The 19351-nt window shown below is 40.3% G+C and overlaps 2 protein-coding genes across 2 annotated transcripts; one reads left to right on the top strand and one right to left on the bottom strand.

Moving 5' to 3' along the window:
- Window positions 1-354: 354 nt before the first annotated feature.
- Window positions 355-9544, bottom strand: caprin1b (cell cycle associated protein 1b). Its single transcript, XM_079684078.1, has 18 exons — window positions 9403-9544; window positions 8262-8420; window positions 7985-8047; window positions 7810-7896; window positions 7486-7721; window positions 7308-7390; window positions 5762-5965; window positions 5596-5648; window positions 5424-5507; window positions 4742-4921; window positions 4544-4652; window positions 4369-4430; window positions 4183-4275; window positions 3590-3736; window positions 2217-2373; window positions 1652-1828; window positions 988-1094; window positions 355-896 (listed from the first exon to the last, which is right to left on the bottom strand). Exons 2-18 carry the CDS (start codon window positions 8418-8420, stop codon window positions 810-812), a joined length of 2088 nt encoding a protein of 695 aa, XP_079540204.1. The 5' UTR covers window positions 9403-9544; the 3' UTR covers window positions 355-809.
- A 5329-nt stretch (window positions 9545-14873) lies between these two features.
- Window positions 14874-18109, top strand: lmo2 (LIM domain only 2 (rhombotin-like 1)). Its single transcript, XM_079684114.1, has 3 exons — window positions 14874-15389; window positions 16576-16791; window positions 17468-18109. The coding sequence occupies exons 1-3, from the start codon at window positions 15349-15351 to the stop codon at window positions 17691-17693; spliced, it is 483 nt and encodes a 160-aa protein (XP_079540240.1). The 5' UTR covers window positions 14874-15348; the 3' UTR covers window positions 17694-18109.
- The last annotated feature ends 1242 nt before the right edge of the window (window positions 18110-19351 follow it).

Here is a 19351-nt window from a genome sequence, read left to right as displayed (position 1 = left end):
TAGAAACATAATAGCTAAATGTTTAAGTGCATTCACCTTTGAAAACTTAACTACAGAGCTTAGTTTGTTTCTCTATGTCTACAGGACTAAGGGAAACATTACTGGTTACATTTTTATGATACTTGGTGCAAGTGTGTATCATGGGCCAAGGAAGAACACCTTACATTTTGGAAGATTGGGCTTACTGGAGGTCTGCGCTCTATGGCCTTCCTAGTGGTCCTTTATGTTTAGCTGCATGTCTACACGTGTGCATTAACAACAATCTCCTTCTGTGTGTAGTGTCCACACATCTGGCAAATTAAACTGATTCAGATTGAGTAACTGTACAGTGGAAAACTAAGGCTGAAGCATGGGTATGCAACACAACTTTATTGAAGCTCTTGAAGCAACATCAATTTACAAACAAGGAAACGGGCGCTCATTGAACATAAAAACATTTTTTTTTAAACTAAAATGACAGTAAAGAACCAAGAAGGGGAACAAACTCCCAAGGGTTGGACCAGCAGTGGCAGGTGCATTTTTTTTATACAAAAAATAACTTATGAAATCTTTCAAGTTTACAGGAATATTGTAACACATGGCATGTGTAAATCGATGATTGGATTTACAGCTCAGCTTGTGTTTCAGACTTTAAACAATTTAATATTTCCAAATACCAAAGCAGAGTTTACTTTGATTTAAGGGACAGGAAAAATACCACTGATAAAGAACAAAAAAAAAGAAAGAACATGAGTGAGCTGGGGCGAATGCGTTTTGGAATTTTCAGTGTGGTGCAAGTTAGTCAGTCACAGTCATTATGAGAGGCCTTTTCAGGATCGTATCGCCTGAGTGCTGCCTCTCGACACTCCTCTGGGTCCCTGACCCGCGCCGCGCTTGTAGTTCGGTTGGTAACCCTCCTGGAGCAACAGAGGGAAAAAACCACATGTTAGAAACTACTCCCACAGAAAGCAAAGCCAACAGAGTGAGGACTGAAAGCTTCTTTCATACCCTCTGATAATTCCCGTTTGAGTAATCCCGAGGTGTGTTGAACTGAGTCTGTCCATAACCAGAGTTTTGAGTATTGGCGAACGGAGGACGATATCCATCATAGCCACCTGAAAGAAGGAAGACTTGAAACTTCAAAAGCTTCTCCTGAAATGTATACCAAGAAAGCTCTGAACATTTTGACCCTTCAGACATGCATGCAATTCTAAATGTCTACAAGCATCAGGGTTACTTTGACAGGTACTATGTTAAAAAGACAGTTAAACTAATCTGAATTGAATCAAAATGCTTAAACTGAAAAGCAACACCAGTATGAAGTTACATAATTCAAGAAAAAAATGTTTAATAATTGTAAATTCTTGTCATTTTAAATTACAAAAAGGCAAAAATATTTCTAATGAATAATAAAATCGATAGGGACATTTGATGTCACTGTGAGAAGGAGTACCATGCTAACAAAGATCATTAACTGAGGCTTCAAAATTAATTTAAAAAATCTAAGTCAGCAATGCCATTTTCTCTGTAACGGTTCTGCTAAGTCTGACTTAAGCCATAATGTAATTGACACCTATGTCTGAATGACAAAAAGCCCTATCTTTAACAGATGAGGTGATGTCACTTAAGTGAAAATAAAGGATATGTTTGTGGCCGTAGGATGTGTTCCTACCTCTGAATCCGTTCGAGGAGCCTCTGTATCCGTTGATCATCCCCCTGGCGTTGCGAGGTCCGCCGCGGGACATGCCTCTGCTGTTGTAGAAGGACTGGCCCTGCCTGGTGAAGCCCGGGCCCTGCTGCTGGGGGGGCTGCTGGCCTGCTGACTGGTCCTGGGAATGGAAGGCACCAACTACCAGAAAACACAGTGGGTGCCCCAAAACGGATCAAGTCAATCTCCAGTATCATTTGAACACAGTATTTATTCATAAAAATAGAGTTAATTGGAAAGGTCAGAGAATTTAAATGAATGTCTGTATTTATGTATAATTTGCCAAGACTTGGAAGGAAAGGGGTAATGTGTGTGTGTGTATGTGTATGTGAGCAATAACATCCAGATTTGAGTGGACTGTAAACTGAGGCAGGGGTGACTTTTGTGTACATCTCCATGTATGTTATATATTTGTGGAATAAATAAAAAGTTCTAAAAAAAAAAGAATAGAGCTAACGGTAACTTTATGTCAGGAAGACAAATCTTGCACAATCAATCCTGCAAGTGCAAAATGAAAACATCTGCCCACCTGTCTGCAGCTGCTCTGCCTGCATCTCTGTTGGCTCCGCAGGATGCTGCTGCGGCGGGCTGCTGAAGGCTGGGTTGTAGCTGTTCTGGTATTGGCTGGCCTGGTTCAAAGCCTCTGTCTCATTAGCTGGCGGGACTGGGGCATTGAGGTTGAACACCTGAGGGGAGAACAAGGGCCACATTGTAGTCAAGCCAAAACCAGAGGAAAGGTCACACGCTCATTAGGAGTAAAGTGCATTACTCATTACTTCCTGGATTCAGCTGCTTCACTTAAAACTAGGGCTCTCAAACGATTAAAAAATTTACTCAGATTAATCACAGCTTAAAAATCAATTAATCATGATTAATCACCATTTGAACTATATCCAAAATATGCCCCTTCTTTATGTATATTGTCGTGGGAATGGAAAGATAAATGAAAGAAGGCGGATATATCCATTTCACATACAGTAGTATGTATGTTTATTATAACATTTTTCTGTGTGTCAAAATGAAAGACAGCCCACACACCTATAAATCATCAAACCGTGGGGTCTTAATTCATTACGTGTTGATTTCTATCAACGGGGGAGTACTTCAGGAAAGTCGACCGGGGGGGGGGCTTTGTGACACAAGTGACGGTACGCATTTCAGATTACGCACATAGCCTGCGTACCAGTTATGTGCACCCCTGTACTACAGCAAAAGTATTCTCCGTCGGGACTTCCTGCAAAAACTCCACGCCGTTATCTTGATTCTGATTGGCCAGAATACGTTATCAAAGATGTTCTATTGAGAAGACCATCACTACGTGACAAAAGTTTTCAAAACCGTTTCTAGTCTTTGGTATTTCCAGACAAGTGGCAACTGAGATCAATCTTACTAACTGCTGTCTTTGCAATTCTCGGCGCGAGTTGGCGGACTTTATTTTGCTTACTTTAACATCATTTTTCATGGAGGGGCTAAGCCATTTCTTGGTATGGGTGTAGCCTACCCCAGCCATACCCTGGCGCTGCCACTGGTGGGATGTGTGGGGCGGGCCATTCTGCACATGCGTTAAATATTTTAACGCAATTCATTCAAAAAATGTATTACCGCCGTTAACGCGATCATTTTGACAGCATTACTTAAAACCCATACAACTGCAATATGATGAGAGAGCACACTGAAGGACTGCACTAACAATCCCTAATGACAGTCATTAGTGATATATTTTATTCCACTGGCAGTGATGCACAAAGTCCTGGAAATGCATTTCTATCTGCTTGACAGGACACATACTCTATTTGAGTACACTAAAAACACAAAATGCTTTAAATAGCTGTATTTCTGGATACCATGAACAACTCTTGAGTAAGTTTGATTTTTCAGTAAGTCTCGTCACAAGGGCCTTACTGTCTGCATTGACTGGAATGGTGCTGCGTTCACGTTGATGCCACTGCTGTGCGGAGCTTTGGAGACAGGCTGGAAAACTTGTGTTTGAGAGGCAGACGGGAGAGCTGTGGAGGGCGGAGGCTGCTCCGACGACAACGACATGGAGGTCTGACGAAGAGGAAAACAAGTTCAGAGGGTCACAACATTGTTCAATGTCGTATATCATTTATGAGCAGGTATTACAATGCAACTTCCAAGTTACATTCTCTTGGCAGGATCAAAAGAGAAAATGAAGATGTGATATTTGACAACTAAAGTCATGTCCTTCATTTCCCCCCTGGCTCTTATTTAAATAATACAGCTACCTACCATCACAGCCTCGCAAACAGGGCATTTTACAGGCTTTTAGGTCAGGACTGGTGCTGGTTCTCGGTTTGTATACTTATACAGTACTTAAAGGACTATAAAAAACCTTTTAAACTTAAAATGTTGCAATTGTTGTTAAACAAAATAGTCTCAAGTAAGAAAAGTTTCCTTATTGACAATCGGCTCAAATCTGATGATATACCCATCATTTTAAGAAGGGCTCTCACTCTTCACAGAGCATGGTTTACCTGGATGGGGTCGATGGTATCTGTTGGGGGTCGAGGATCTGGCGTGTGTGAACTCTGATACATGGGGGGCGGAGTTTGGGAAACAATAGGAACCTGGACACAGATATTAAACATTAACACATATTCTCTTTCAAAGCATATTTAGCATGGCTACACAATCAGGGTTTTCCAGGGTTGAGCACTTACTTGTGTGGGCTCAGGCTGGACAGGAACAGAGTTGGGTTGCGATAGTCGGGACTCTGGGTGAACTAAGAAGATTTGAGCATTGCACCTTTAGTAAACCAGAAAAGTAATTTCAAGCTTTCAAATGCCATGTTTTTATACAAGATCACCAGAACTGGATTTCTCTTTATAACCATACCTGGAGGACACACCATCTGTGGTAAGTCCATGTTCTGAGCGGGTTTCATGGGCTGTGCTGAGACAATGGCGGGGTCAATGGGCTGTCCGTCAAACTCAAGCATGGAGTCCTGAGAGCAGAGGAGTGATGAGCACCTTGCTTAATGTCTAATGTCTACAGTCAACTGTGTTTACTAGAGCAAAGTAACAAAGTTCCCACCTGCATGAAGTTGTACGTTCCCTGCATCTGTGCCATTAGGTCCTTTACCACCTGCTTCCTGATCAAGGGGTCGTTCGGCGGCACAGGAGACGCTAAATTCAAGGGGTGGGTCTCCATAGCAACAGGTGAAACGGCAGGCTGCATAAGCGGCGGCTGTTGCTGCTGCAGTGCAGCGACTGCCTGAGGGTTTTGGAGACAGAACAGATTAATCAGAAACATACAGGAAAAACAGACAACTTGTATAGTTAGTGCTTAATAGATATTACCTGTGGGTTTAAAGTCAGATCATTAAATAAGATTCAACTTGATAATGCTGATAATGACATGTAATTGTTATTGCTGCAGATTTATAACCACGATTAATGATTGGTCAATATTGACAGTAATGTAAATGTTGACATTACAATATATACATGAATAGTCATTGAAGTTGGAAAACCTCGCATTTATTGAACTTTAAAGGGATTTCCTTAAACTTTAATCAACTAAAAAACAAACAAAAGTAGGTGAAAATAAACAGTTAAAACAAACCACAAAGTAACACAAAATAATAATATATATTTATATATTAAAGAATGCAATCATAGCTAAAATCAGAAGTAAAAAAAAGAATTAAAAAAATCAGCAACACAAGATGAATAAATAAATGTAAATCCCAGAAAGAACCATCCCTGCAGCATACCTCTGTTTCCGTGGTCCACTCGTCCCCCTGCTCCTTCTCACTGCTGCTGTATGTGCCATCGGGAATGAACTGTCTGTTTATGAACTACAGGGGGAAGAAGAAACTATCAGCACAACGCTAGGAAAGAGTAGTAGCCCCGGGACCTGACTGGAAAGGGGGAAATGTATCTCACCTCTGTCGTCTCCACAGCAATGGGCTCTGTGAACTCCTCAATCATTTCTGTTTCTGTGAAGAGAAAAACTATTTAGAGAATGCAGTGCTGATTTTATTATTGGTTTATTACATTAGCATTTCAAAATAGAGTTTAATGCAGCATGACTTCAGAGACTGGTTAGTACCTGGATCAGGAGTCTGCTCTTCTGCTTCTGACGATTCAGCTACGGCCGCTGCTGCTGCCACCGCTGAAGCTGCTGCTGAGGCTGCCACTTCCTCCTCCTCCTCCTCTTCCTCCTCCTCTTCACATATGCCGTTTTGGTGAGATCGAACCCGGTCAAAGTACCCACTGAGCAGAACCTGGTCCAAAGTCTCTCTCAGAGCCTTGTCTATTAGAGGAATTACATGGTAAGCACATTATTGGAAAGAAATCCACACAACATCAATTAAAAGCAAGCAAGCAACCCTGTGACTGCTGATATGTTTGGCTTAATCCTGATTGATGCACGAATGTTAAGGGAAATCACTTTTCCCGCAAAACAACAATATTGAATGTGAAAACACAAATACATTTAAATACATGCAAGACAGATTGAAACATATTTCTCAGGGCCAGATCTCCATACTGGAAGAGTCAAAAGATGAACCAAAAACTAATTTATGATCAAAGAAATCCAGGGCCTAAATGTTCTTAATGGCTGACTAAATCGATAAGAAATATGCTACTTTAACAATCAATACCAAGTCATTCGACAACCATCACTTCATTCACTAGAAAACCCATCAAGCCTTTAAGCTAGCTCAGGCATTTCCACGTTTAGCTGTTCAGGAAGAGCAGGTCAGTGTTACTTCCTCCACGGCCTCATGCTTCAGGCCAAGCTGTCTGTTGCTGCTTTAAAAAGAATCACCCTGAGTCACTGAGTAAGACCTCCTCACTGAGGGGGAAAGCCTTGGCTGGTGTCACTACAGTGAACTGGGTCACAAGTATCCTAATGTGGCTCCGGAGATCTGACCAGTGGAACCACATGCCACTGGCACCCTGCCCCCCCCCGCTGCTGAGTCAGGAGCAGCCCTCAGGCTCGGCCCACAGCAGAATGCAGCAGCCCAGAGAACAGAGCGCTGAGAATGCAGAACATCAATATCCCCAAGGCCTGATTACTCACATCAGAACACTGCATTCACAAAATACAACATACACTGGGCTACATTAACATAGAGCCTACAGTACTTTATAACAAGAAGGTCTTGTTCAGAGCGTTTGACAATTTTAACTCACTTATCTTGGGATTACTTGAACGTTTCCAAGAAATTACTTACGGACAGTTTCATCACAAGGAGAGTCTTGCTAATGACTGCTGTGTCACCAACCGTCTAATTAAATGTTCTGCCAACAATTTTCATCACCAGCTGAGAATCTTAATAAAGCGAGTATTACTTAAATAATGCATCCCTTTTTATGCTAACTTAATATTTGACCTTTCAATAGTTATTACTTTGAATGAATGTCTTCAGATTGCTTGTTTTTGCCGCGGATGTTCTATCACCATCATCGTAAAATATAGTTAATGATTAACTGATTATCGATGAAGTTCCTTTTCTGTTTGAAGATACAGAACATTTGAGCTGCTAAATCGGGTGTGCTCGAAATAGATAGCCTGAGCAATCATTAACCAAAATATCAAGGTCTTCTGCTCGCAAACAATCATAGGCTCCAAGTTAAATGGCACTTACACGTTGTTCCAACCACAGCCTTGTCTCTCCCGTCCAGCAGATCCCAGAGGTGCACCGATGCTTCTTCGTACTGGTCAACCAACCTGCAAGTGATAAGATACAGATTCTCTTGTTTACAACAACCAAAAAAAGCTTTTTTCATATTAACTCTATCAAGATATCAATGCCTCAGTTCTACCTGATGCTTTGGTCACGGTCTGGCCCCACCAGTTTATAGAACTCATCAAAAGATGCGAGGTCTGCATCCGTCAGCAGTGACCCGCTGACGCCCTGCTTCAGGTCCTGCCGCACCGCGTCCTCTCCCAGCCGGTCCAGCAGGAACTGCAGCTCCAGAATCGTCTTCAGCCGCTTCTGCTCGGCCTCCTCCCGCTGAAGCTGTTCCCTCCGCACAGTCTTTTTCACCGCCTTCTGGATCTAATGATAATATACATGAGCCACAAAAAGTTACTATAAGTCAGGTCCAACATCACTCTTGAGGTGAAATTAAAAAAGTCATACTTACATCTTGTCCCAGTGTCATGAACGTCTTCTGCAAATCTCGTCCGAATTCTAAGTTATGCATGATTTCCTGGAATTTGGAGAGGGCCTCCTAATAAAACGCAAAGGAAAAAGGACTTGTAAGAATGACAGGATTATTCGTGCTAATGTACAGAATGATAAGGCTTCAGTGCACCCACCAGCTGGTCCTGATTCAGATTTTCCCCTTTTTCCTTCCTGACTTGATAGTCGTCCAGTTTACTCTGTAACAGAAGATCCAAAATGCAGCAAATTCTTAATATGTTAGTACATATTAAAAGTAAAGATAATCTTCTCGTCAGTGATTTCGTTTTTCAAGGGCACTTCAGATATCAGTTACAGATTGCTTCTGAGTGAGACACATGTCATGCCACAACATTAAACACAACAGCATGTCCACATGTTGTTATGAGGAAGTGTCTGGAACAAAAGCTTCACCTTTTTCTTCTCCATGTTGCGGACCTTCTTGTCGAGTACACAAAGCACTTGCTTCATGACTTCAGGCTGTCCAGCAAAATTACCCATTGACCCTGGAGCGGATCCCACATCTGGGCTGGCAGACTGCAAGGTCCCGTTTGCATTCATCGCTGAGGGCATCTATAGAAAAAAATGTGGAAAATCAACTTACATCTATTTAGAAATAACTTAAATTCATGGACAAAGGATTCATTTGACATAAGTGTAATCAGCATGATATGTAAAATGTCAACACTGTAGATACAATTGTTAAAAATCACAAACTCAAACAGTCCAAAATCTAAAGGGAACAGTTTGAAATGAAAACAAAAATAAAGAAAAGCCCAATTGATTGTGATTGTTTATCAAAAGTGTCCTGATTAATCAATGAGTTAACTAACTGTAAGTGTTACATGAAGTAATGTTAGATTGCATGATACAGTGGGCCTAGATAAAGTGAATGACAAAGAACCCACGACTCAAATATCACAGAGATTTCCTGTGTATTAAGATAGCAAACATTTTAACGAATGGAATAACTCAAGTAATACAAGTGATTGAGGTGGGATTTAATAGCACGAACAAAACAGTAACGTTACAGTAACGTATGACTGGTAAAACAATACATTAATAATTTTTACAGAACAATTTAGGTCGATGTTGCCAGTGTTTCAGATTTGGAGGCACAATCACATATGTATTTCTGACGCTGGTTATACATATGTAATTAAGCTTCCGAATAAAAAACTATACAAGTTCCAGTATATCCCTCATCCTCAGAAACCCATTCATCACAGCAACTGGCTAACTTTAGTCCTACTCTTTGAACCCCACATTTCTCCTTAGTTAACCTAATTATTTCCCCTATAGCTGCAGCTACACAGCTGTATCTTCGGCTCCCAGCTCCTTGGACCAGCCAGCCCCGACATACGGTCAGGTCGCCGGTGTTATCTGAGGTCTGGTAAAATGGCCCTCCACACCACCGTTAGCATAGACCGTTGACTTAACGTTAGCATCTTCACGCATTGCTAGCTCGGTTTTCTTGTAGCTTCGGCGACGCGTGCTAACCAGCAGCCGCCCGGGAGCCGCGTTCCCCAGGCAACAGGACTGAAGATATACCCACCTTTATGGTATGTATCCAGAGGGGAGCTTGCTAGTGAAATGTAGGAAACGGCCAAGTTGTTATTATTGTTGTTGTGTTGCTTTATTTTCTCTTTTACTCTAGTGTGGGATCCGCCCCGCCGGCCTCACCGACAACTGAGACGGTGCGAAAGACGGAGAAACTCTTTATAAAGGCGAAGCTCCGTCTTTAGGCGTCAAAGACATGCCTGCATATATAAACCATAAATACTAAATCCCAAAAGAAGGTAGGATTAATAATAACCTCACTTTCAAATATAACATACAAATATCAATTGGAATATTTAATAAATGATCAACCTTGTCACATTTAAACATAAGGATTTGATATTTGTAGTCAGGCAAAATAGTCAACAGCCTCTTGGCAGGAAACCTGCACAATCATTAGCTTTGATTATGCATATCTATACTATACCATACACTGTACATTATAAACAATTTACATTGTAAAGGCCCTATCCATGTGCCATATAAACATATACAGTGTTTCTTTCTGCAGCTATACATGGTAATACAAGACTTTGCTATCTTTTACACGTCATTTTGAAGTTCAAGTTCAGTGGCTGTTTTTTTCTTCTGAAGATGCTTGTCATTTACACTTATTGGTTAAGGTTTAATAACTTATTTGAGAAATATTAGATTGCTGGTTGTACAACAATCAGATCCAAAGTACACATCCAGAATGATACTATAATCCAACTATATATATTGTAAAATGATAGTCCATGAATAATAAAGATACATTAAATGCATTTGTAAGCTCTAGGCCCTAGGACCACACAAATGAACGGAAATTGAGAGTCAGACGGATGTAGGGCCGTTTGAGTTCTGCCCCTACTGGAGAAATGCATTCATATAGTAAAAGGAAAAATGAAGGCAACATTTACCACAAAAAGACTCCGCTTGCAAAGTTGCAAGTGTGAAATCCCACACCATGCGGGGGAAATAAGAGCCCAACTTGTAACACTTTATGTATACAATACATATACATTACACCTTACACTGAAAGAACCTGCAATAGTAAACATAGAACTGTATATTGAAGAGCTGCAGTTGACAGGGCTTTCCTAGTTTGATTTAAGCATGTTAAGGTGTCAAATTAACAAGTAGGCCAAATATCAGTAGAGATTACATTTTGCATTGCATTTTCAAGAACTAAGATTAGCTCCAAATATATGTTATGGAAGTCTTGATGTGCAGTATTCCCTAATCCATTGTTCAAGTTTAGAACATAACAAACACATTTCAATCTGCATGTTTTACAAGCACAAATCCATCGGCATCTCTGTTTTCTTGACTTCAAGTTAATAAACTCTGATGTAAACTTTAATAAAAGAAAAACCATTCAATCCTGATGTGAAATTATATTGTATGAGGGTTTTTGTCAGCACTTGAATAAATGGAAGAGCCAAACTGATTCTGGTAGGTTGCCATGGTACACCATTAGGTGGCAGTGAAGCTCAGCAATATGACAAACACTGAAAGAGTGACACTGTACTCACAGATTAGGTTTAGTTTATGCACATCCCCTAGCCCTGATATGTGTGGAAATTCTGCAAATGTTTTATAAACTCATTTACAAATGTACCATTATAAGGTACAATTAATTGCTTACTACAAACACACACAGCACACACAAGTCATACATGTATGTTAAAACCAAGTGTAAGCATATTTGATTATCTTACTTTTCTAATATATGTGGTGCTGCTTATATGCTTTTCAGTTTTTTTTTCTTCATTTCTGAGCACAGACTTTCCATCAGTATTTAAAAAGGGAGCAAGAAGAATGTGAGACCAGCTTTCTTTTGTTTTACCGAATACAGGAAGCAGTTAACATGGCTGCACAGTGTTTTGATTGCACTGTTCCACTGAAAGTGTTTTCTTTTAGGGATAATACTGATTATGGGAGGATCCCAAGGGTAAGTGAAGCTCCCTTTCAATGAGTGACTAATTTCCGCAGCCTGCTGTATTTCAATCAAACAACAACACTGAACACAGTACACCAACCATTTCATAAAGAATTCTAGGGTGTTTCCTCGTCTGACCTCTGACCTTTACAACATGGCATTTTAGAATGTACAATGAATCCCGCAGTTTGAGACTCTTAGTGAAACCTGTGTAGTAACATTTCCACCTTTGAAGATCCGTGGGAGAAGAGCTTTAAACCAATTGCCAGTTATCACTTCACTTCAGATTAAGCAGGAAGTGGTCAGCTTTGCTATTGCTGTTACAGCCTTTATGCTATCAAATTGTCAACAATACGTCCAGAGTCCCCTTAAACCAGGAAATGGCCTGCAAATTTGGGCCAAATAGTCCATGATGTATGGATTACCATCTTTGTTCCACTAATATTTAGGAGATCTTTTAAGATCTCTAATGAGTCAGCAAGATGGTGGAAATTGGTTGTACATCCTTCAAAAGCTGTGTTATATTTTGATATTTAGTAGACAAACTTGTAACAAATCCACAATATTTGTTGAATGATGAGGAATAGCTCTTTAGTATGAATCTGTTGCTTAGTGCTGACGCTCACTTTCCAGCTGCCCTCAAATTCCACACTGCTTTCAACTCCATAATGCTCTCAGTACCAAACAGGCAAAACAGGAAGCTGGACATGAGTAACTCCACTTCCCAAAAGGTTGTCTACACTCTTAACCGTTTGCTCCCCAAATTCGAACTTAGATATAAATAATAGTTAGTTATAGATGATCAACATGGAAAAACTGATCGTGTGCACGTGTGGCCCATGACATAACATTACATATTAAATATTTAGACATTTTAGAATTGAGACATGACACTTGCACCACCTTTCCGGTGACATTTAGGAAGCCTAAAAACAGAGATAAGGGTTTACCGCTTAATGACAACAAGCATGTTTTTATGGTGCGCTGTAAGCCATGTGATTCGTATCATACTGAACCATCTGGAGCCGACCCGTCTATCTGAGAGGCATTGAGAGGGGTGCCATCATGTATGGGAGGGAGTGGGTAGGAAGTGAAGGCATTGTGCACCAACCCCCCAGGAAAGCTCCATCTCTGCTGCCAGTTGCACATCCTCTGGGCCTTCTCAGTCAACTCCACAGGAAGTAGTGGATGACTTGGGTGTCTTATCAGAACTGACTTTCTCTTTTCTTGTTTCTCATCTATCATAAATGTGTTCTTCAGCCTTGCAATCAGATGACAGTGTGGAGGTTCATGGTACCAATGTGTACTTTTGAATAAGCTTTTCAAACACCACAGTTGTGATTCGTGTACGAAGACTTCTGTGCAAACAAACACTGTTAAGATGCCAACAATTCTAGGACTACTTAATATGTCAAGCTGAATTTCAACAAGGAATTATGCAAAAATACATTTAATGCAATCTTACAAAAATACTGTTGATAATGATGAAGGGTGGTATAGCTTCAGTGCTCTCAAAAGCACATATGCCATGTGATCAAAATCTTGCTGTTTTATCTTCTTTTATTTAGGGACATTTACATTGAAAGTTCATTATTAACTTAGAAACAGGAGTAAAAAAAAAACTCTCCACAAGATCCATTCCTTAGCTAATTTTTCTTAGTGGATGTATAATAATTATGAAATATCTTGTAGACATTCATATTAGCCTTTTTATGAGCACGGCTTGGCTAACAATTGAAACTGAGTAAAACAGTGAACCACTTAAAGCTCCAGAAGACCATATAGGGAAAAAATGAACTACAAATATACAGTTCTAAGCCAATATGTACAAGAGGTCCTTAAAAAGCTAATACAAAAATTGGTATTTGAACATCTCCATGAAAAATGGGCAATTTGCTTCCACTAAGGGAGGTTTTGTAACGTAATGAAAAGCTTAAGATCAGAAGAAGAAGAGTGGACATTGAGGCGAGTTCTCTATTGGAGAAGTTAAAATGGGGATGTTAGGGTTCAAGATTGTGGCATTTGTATTTAGTTAGAACTATAAGCAACCAGAGCTCTTGCACTGTGCTGTTGTGTTGAGACAGTACGAGAAAACCTTGAAAGGTTTTTCATTTGGAGGATATGTATTCAGAGTTTTATCTCTAAGCTGCTCTGCTTTCTGTGTGTTGGCACAGCACAGCATGCTCACCTTGCTCCTGGGCCCTCTCTGCTTGGTACCTGTCCAGAGAGCCCACACCGCTCAACCACTGTCTAGCCCAGGGATGCATTGAGCCTGACGTTAGAGTTTTCCTGCAATCTTCCTCGGTTGCATCTGGTTGAGTGTCTGACTGTGGCTGCTGGAGGTGCTTTATCTCTCTGCCCAGTCCAACTGCTGTCTGTGTCCCTCCCTCCAGAGGCCTTGGCAGCAGATAAGAGGAAGAGCCCACAGCAGTTCTGGTTTGAAAAGGAAAGGCTGTGAGAACAAAAACTATGTAGAAATATCATTTCATTTCTTTCTTACAGAGACAACATAAAAACTATCTTATTTTGGGGTTGTTTAATATAATTTATCTTCTCTTCTCCATCAGTTTACCTGTTTGTAGGCCAATCCTGTAATACAAGAGTTCTGAAAAATAAGTTAAACTCATAGAGGCGGAATAATTATATATTTGGAAACTGATCTTAATAGTGGTATAATGTAACTAATGAACTAAAAAAAACTGATTAAACTGTATACACACAGTATATACGTTATTGTACCTTTTCATGTTATTTATCTCTCTCAAGGACATTTCAGGTAAAAATAACGCACCTGTGTGAAAACTGTGGTCGTGCTTAAAATTCAAGTTTCAAGGCTTTTATTGTCATGTGTGAATAGCTACAGTGTAGTTATGACATTGAAAATCTTAGGTCACAGGCTCCTCCAAAGGTGCAACACAAAAAAAACGATAAAATAGTACAAGTAAATAAAATAAAAATATAATAGAAAAGAATATGATAGAAACTGTGCAGAATAGTCAGTAATTGGAATATTGATATTAGGCCAATATGAAATATGTGAGTTGCAAACAGATGAATGTTATACGTTCTTTCAAGAGTTCAGGTGTTTAACAGTCCTATGGCCTATGGGATGAAACTGTCCCTCAGTCTGGTGGTTTTAGACCTGATGCTGCAGTAAATAAAGTTAAACACGTGTTTTCTATTTAAAATCAAAGTTACTAATGATTTTTACTTTCAGTATAAGTTTGAAGTCATACGTTTCCGAGTAAATTACCTATATTGAGACATTGTTTGCAACAAAATGAATATGTATTAGAAAGTGGTAGGCCATACTAAAAGTCTATCATCTGAATTGCTGTTTTTCTAAGGAAAGTAATGAGTGGCACTGTAATTACCGAGAAAATACACGAGTGGCATGTAGCCTACTAATCATGCCACTCGTTATCATTTGACCCATCGGCACGTTGCATCAGCAAAGCAAATAATGAACTAATTAGTCTCAGTCACGACCCAACCCCCCCTCCGGACAGACCAGCCGGGTTTAGCTGTCGCTTTAAGACTGATTTCCCCCCATTGTCAAACAGTCGTGAGCAGGAAGAGGGAAACGAAAGCAGTGAGCGAGGGGCCCGACGTATTTAAACACGATGCTGCTGCTGCTGCCTCTCAGTAACGGGGACCGGAGGAGGAGCGTCTCTGCAGCCCGATCACTTAAAAACACGCACCCACACGGAGATCATCACAAGTGACATTTTAGATCCGATTGTTGCCGTTTTCATTGACAGTGTGAGAAGTCGCTGCAGGATGAGACTTGAGAGTCATGCAAGTGTCAGCGCGGGTGATCGCCTCAGGAAATGATGACAGTGTCCTCCATCATCGCTTAGCTGCTCAGAGCGAAATTGTTTTGTCTTCGGCCATTTCTGCAGGACTGTGTGTTCATTTAACAAAATAAAGGGCTGAACCGGCGTCTTGGAGACTGTAGGAGCAAGTGTCTTTGATTCAGCTGCACAGGTGTGGACTCCAGCTGGACATCACATCTGAGACATGTCCTCTGCTATAGAGAGGAAGACCATGGAAGCTAATGAGTAAGTAGATTATGTATAATTTAGCATAGATAATGTTTGTGATGCAGCCTATATATTTTAGGAGGCATCATTGTTGTGACAGCCTGTCTCACGTGCATTATCAGCAGATGGCTGACAGCATGTGTTCAGGATTCTCCAGCTGGGGCAAGATACAATTATCCAGAACATGTCCAAGGGCAGATTGTTAAGTGTTTGTACAATGGGAGTATTGGCACAACAAGTTAACTGTTAACCAGAACAACTGAAGTGTTAAGTAAGATATTTAAACCCACTGTTTATTTGATAACGAATTGTTTGAGGCAAAAGGCATTTAGAGGTCTACTCCCATAAAAGCAGCTGCCTGTCAGTGGGTAAGTACTTATATAAAATGTTTGAAACAATCAAACACACAGACATTAATTCTAATTTATACTGTATTGATTGACTACAGCCGTTGTCAACTTTTGAGATGATGCATCTCTTAATGCCTTAAAGGTAGGGTAGGTAAGAATGGAGACACCAGCTCGACTGCGCTAGAATTTGAAAGTACACAACCGAAAACAATCTGCCCCTTCCTTCAGACTTCCTTACAGAGCCCCTCCTCCAACACACGCGAACGCACACATGACCAATGAGGGCACGAGATAAGTTTGTGCACCAATGGAAGGCTGACAGGCCATCCAGTTATTTTAGCCGGGCCGGCTCAGATGATTGGTCGTGCTTTTTCAGCGCCATGGCTTCGCAGATGAATTGTATGTATTTATTGTCAAAGCATTTCATGTATTCATTGCTATCGGGATGTTAAGAGCATTCCATGGAATATAACAAGTGTTTCTGAAATGATTTATACCCCACCTTTAAGGAGTAAAAAAAATAAAATGGACATTTTAGTTGAGGGGTTAATAACGTACAATTTGTTATTTGGCTATATTACTTAATAATATCCAATGGCTCCCTCAGGTGGATGGCATCAAACTGCAATTCAATACGGATGTAATGGACAGATGATAATTAGTGGAACGATAAATGGAAGTGCGTGCAGGATAATTTTGTCCTCAGTCTGGGCTGCTCTTAAAACCTAAACAAATTAACAATAATCTCCCAATCAGTTTCTATTGTAGTTAACAGAGTAATTACATACATTGAGTATTTAAGAAAACAATCATTTGGTGCATCCCTACAATATTATATTTGTCTTTATCTGTAGGGAGCCGGTGGATGAAGTCCTCCAGATGCCCCCCTCTCAGCTGACGTGTGGTGGGTGTCAGCAGAGCATAGGGGACAGGTTCTTCCTGAAGGCCATCGAGCAGTACTGGCATGAAGACTGCCTGAGCTGCGACCTGTGTGGCTGTCGACTGGGGGAGGTGGGCCGCCGCCTCTACTTCAAGCTGGGGAGAAAACTTTGTCGGAGAGACTACCTCAGGTAGGTCCAATAATGTTGTAGGGTCCTGATTTTAAAATGCAGGTTGTTTGTAGGAGGCTTTTATTCACATTTAATCCAATGAAAAGCCAACAAGGAAATGCATATGTATAGCAAAAGTCTGATATTCCTCTCTCTGTGCCATTTTAGACCTCCATTGTTGTCTGCTCAACTGAACTATTTAAAAAAACATCAATAAGCCACATTGTTACAGCACGTGACATGTGTCCTTACTAGGTTGAACATAAGCTCTTTATTTTTTATAATATTGGCAAGCTCACCCTTTAAGAAATGTGGGAAACACTCTAAAACTCTCCATTTTATACAAACATGTTGATATGATTCAGGGAACAGCTGGATTACTAAACAGGCTAAGTTTGCAACACATATTTGCAGTTTGGTAGTTTTCAGGAATATTTTTGCATTATGCAGGATCATCTCATCCTGTGGGCCTGTCTTATAAAAGGTGCAGACCAAGAATTCAAAACATTTATAATTATTATAATGATTTTCTTTTATTCTGTCTTTTATGTAATGAAGTGATTTAAAACCATGTAGTCCAGCATAAAGTCAGGCTAAAAGATGTAAAAGCAGTGAAATGGAGACTCATGGACTCCTTAAAGTATCCTGTTTTCCATCTTTTTCTCAGTATAATCTTTATGTCTCTTCATCCATTCAGGCTGTTTGGTCAGGACGGTCTCTGTGCGTCCTGTGAGAAGAGGATTAGAGCGTTTGAGATGACGATGCGTGTGCGGGACAAGGTTTACCATCTGGAGTGCTTCAAGTGTGCCGCCTGCCAAAAGCACTTCTGCGTGGGTGACCGCTACCTGCTCATCAACTCAGACATTGTGTGCGAGCAGGACATCTTCGAGTGGACCAAACTCAGCAATAGCAACATGATTTAGCAGAGTGGTTTGGTCAACATGAGGGAGCAGCACCCTGCCTTTCCCACTTGCTTTAAAGTGGAGGAACTGACATTTTGCAGCCTGTGCAGACTGCATCATGCATCTGATATTCATAGTCAGAGTCAGCAGCTTTGCATTGCTCTCTACTGGAGACTGATGAAGACTGCACCAGCAATAACAAAAAAGGTTGATCCTTAAATGCAAAACCAGGCTTATATACTGGAAATACTTAAACATGCAATAATGATTGTTTGTTATAAACACTGGAGTCTTATAACCTTTGCAATGAACACAAATAAAATGTTGAGTTCAAAATTCAAGTTTCTATAGTCTTACAATGTTTGAACACCTCAGTCTCTGAAGTGATCAATAGTAATTTATAAAGGTTTTATTTAATAAATTGCAATTTACTGAAACCTTCCTGAAAAGAACTGTGTAATTTGGTTGTAATCACAGGAAAAAAACACCAATTTCATTTAAGAAAAAGATTTCAAGCTTAATTCTTCATAGATGTTGAATTTAATGTGTTCCTGCGGACAAGCTAACAGCTAACCTGATGCAATGACTGACTTTACTTTAAATCAGTGGTTCTCAAACTTTTTCTGTCAGGCCCCCCCTTTGGAGAAAAAAAAATGTCGGGCCCCCCCAACACAAATAGTCACGTAATGGGCCAAGTTAACATTTATTAAAATAAATCTATATGAACGTGAGCATTCCTTTCAAAAAAATAAAAAAATCACTTTGGTAGAACAGTGATAATAAAACAATGCTCCATAAGTCTGTGTGGTCAAAAAATAAATACATAATACAACTGTGCAATCCGTTTGCTAGAACAATAATTATAATACTTTACAATCCGTGCAAAAAAATGAAAAGAAAGAAAATGCTGATATTTGGCAAAAAAGTGTGTCTTATTACAGCATTAGTGGCTGCATGAGCCTGTTTTGCACTGCACATTTCTTCAAAACGGGGTTGCTCAGTGGCGGCGCCAGAGATTTATTTTGGGGGGGCTGTCGGGTAGCTTGACGTTTCATAGACGGTGCTCAAACATTTAGGGTTTCCCATTAATGTACCGGTCGCTACAGTGGAATTTTCTACGGCAACAATCCCCACGCAAATACACAGTGTACCCGCCACTGTTACAATGAAGGCTCGATAATCAGCTCACGGCATATAGGTGTAAGCAGGGTTAAAGTGCTATTTTTATAAGTGGGGAGTGGGCCTAACATAGGGGGGTCTGGGGGCATGCTGCCCCAGGAAGATTTTTTTTAAAATATTGAAGTTAAAAGCATCAATCTGGTGCACTTTGAGAGCAAAATGAAGAGATCTATGGATACATCTCTCAACACCCATTTGAAACAGATTTACTATTTCTTTATGGATATTTTACAAATCACTCCCATTTTAAACTTTATTCTTTTTTTACTGTCATATAGTATTTCATACCTGTTTTTCATTTATTCTCTTATTTTGTTATAACTATAATGATCATATAAACGTGTGCCTCGGAAATAATTGTTTACATTAATCGTGACCAAAACATTTGAGACCCGGCCACTAGCTCGCTAGCTCCAGAAGCTAACAACAACGATCTCCGGTACCGGTGCACTCTCTCTCTCTCTCTCTCTCTCGCTCCCACACACACACAAAATGGCTTG

This window comes from Notothenia rossii (genome assembly GCF_949606895.1).
Source record: "Notothenia rossii genome assembly, chromosome: 5".
In the NCBI taxonomy this organism is placed as follows: Eukaryota; Metazoa; Chordata; class Actinopteri; order Perciformes; family Nototheniidae; genus Notothenia; species Notothenia rossii.
This window is presented reverse-complemented; position numbering and strand designations above follow the sequence as displayed.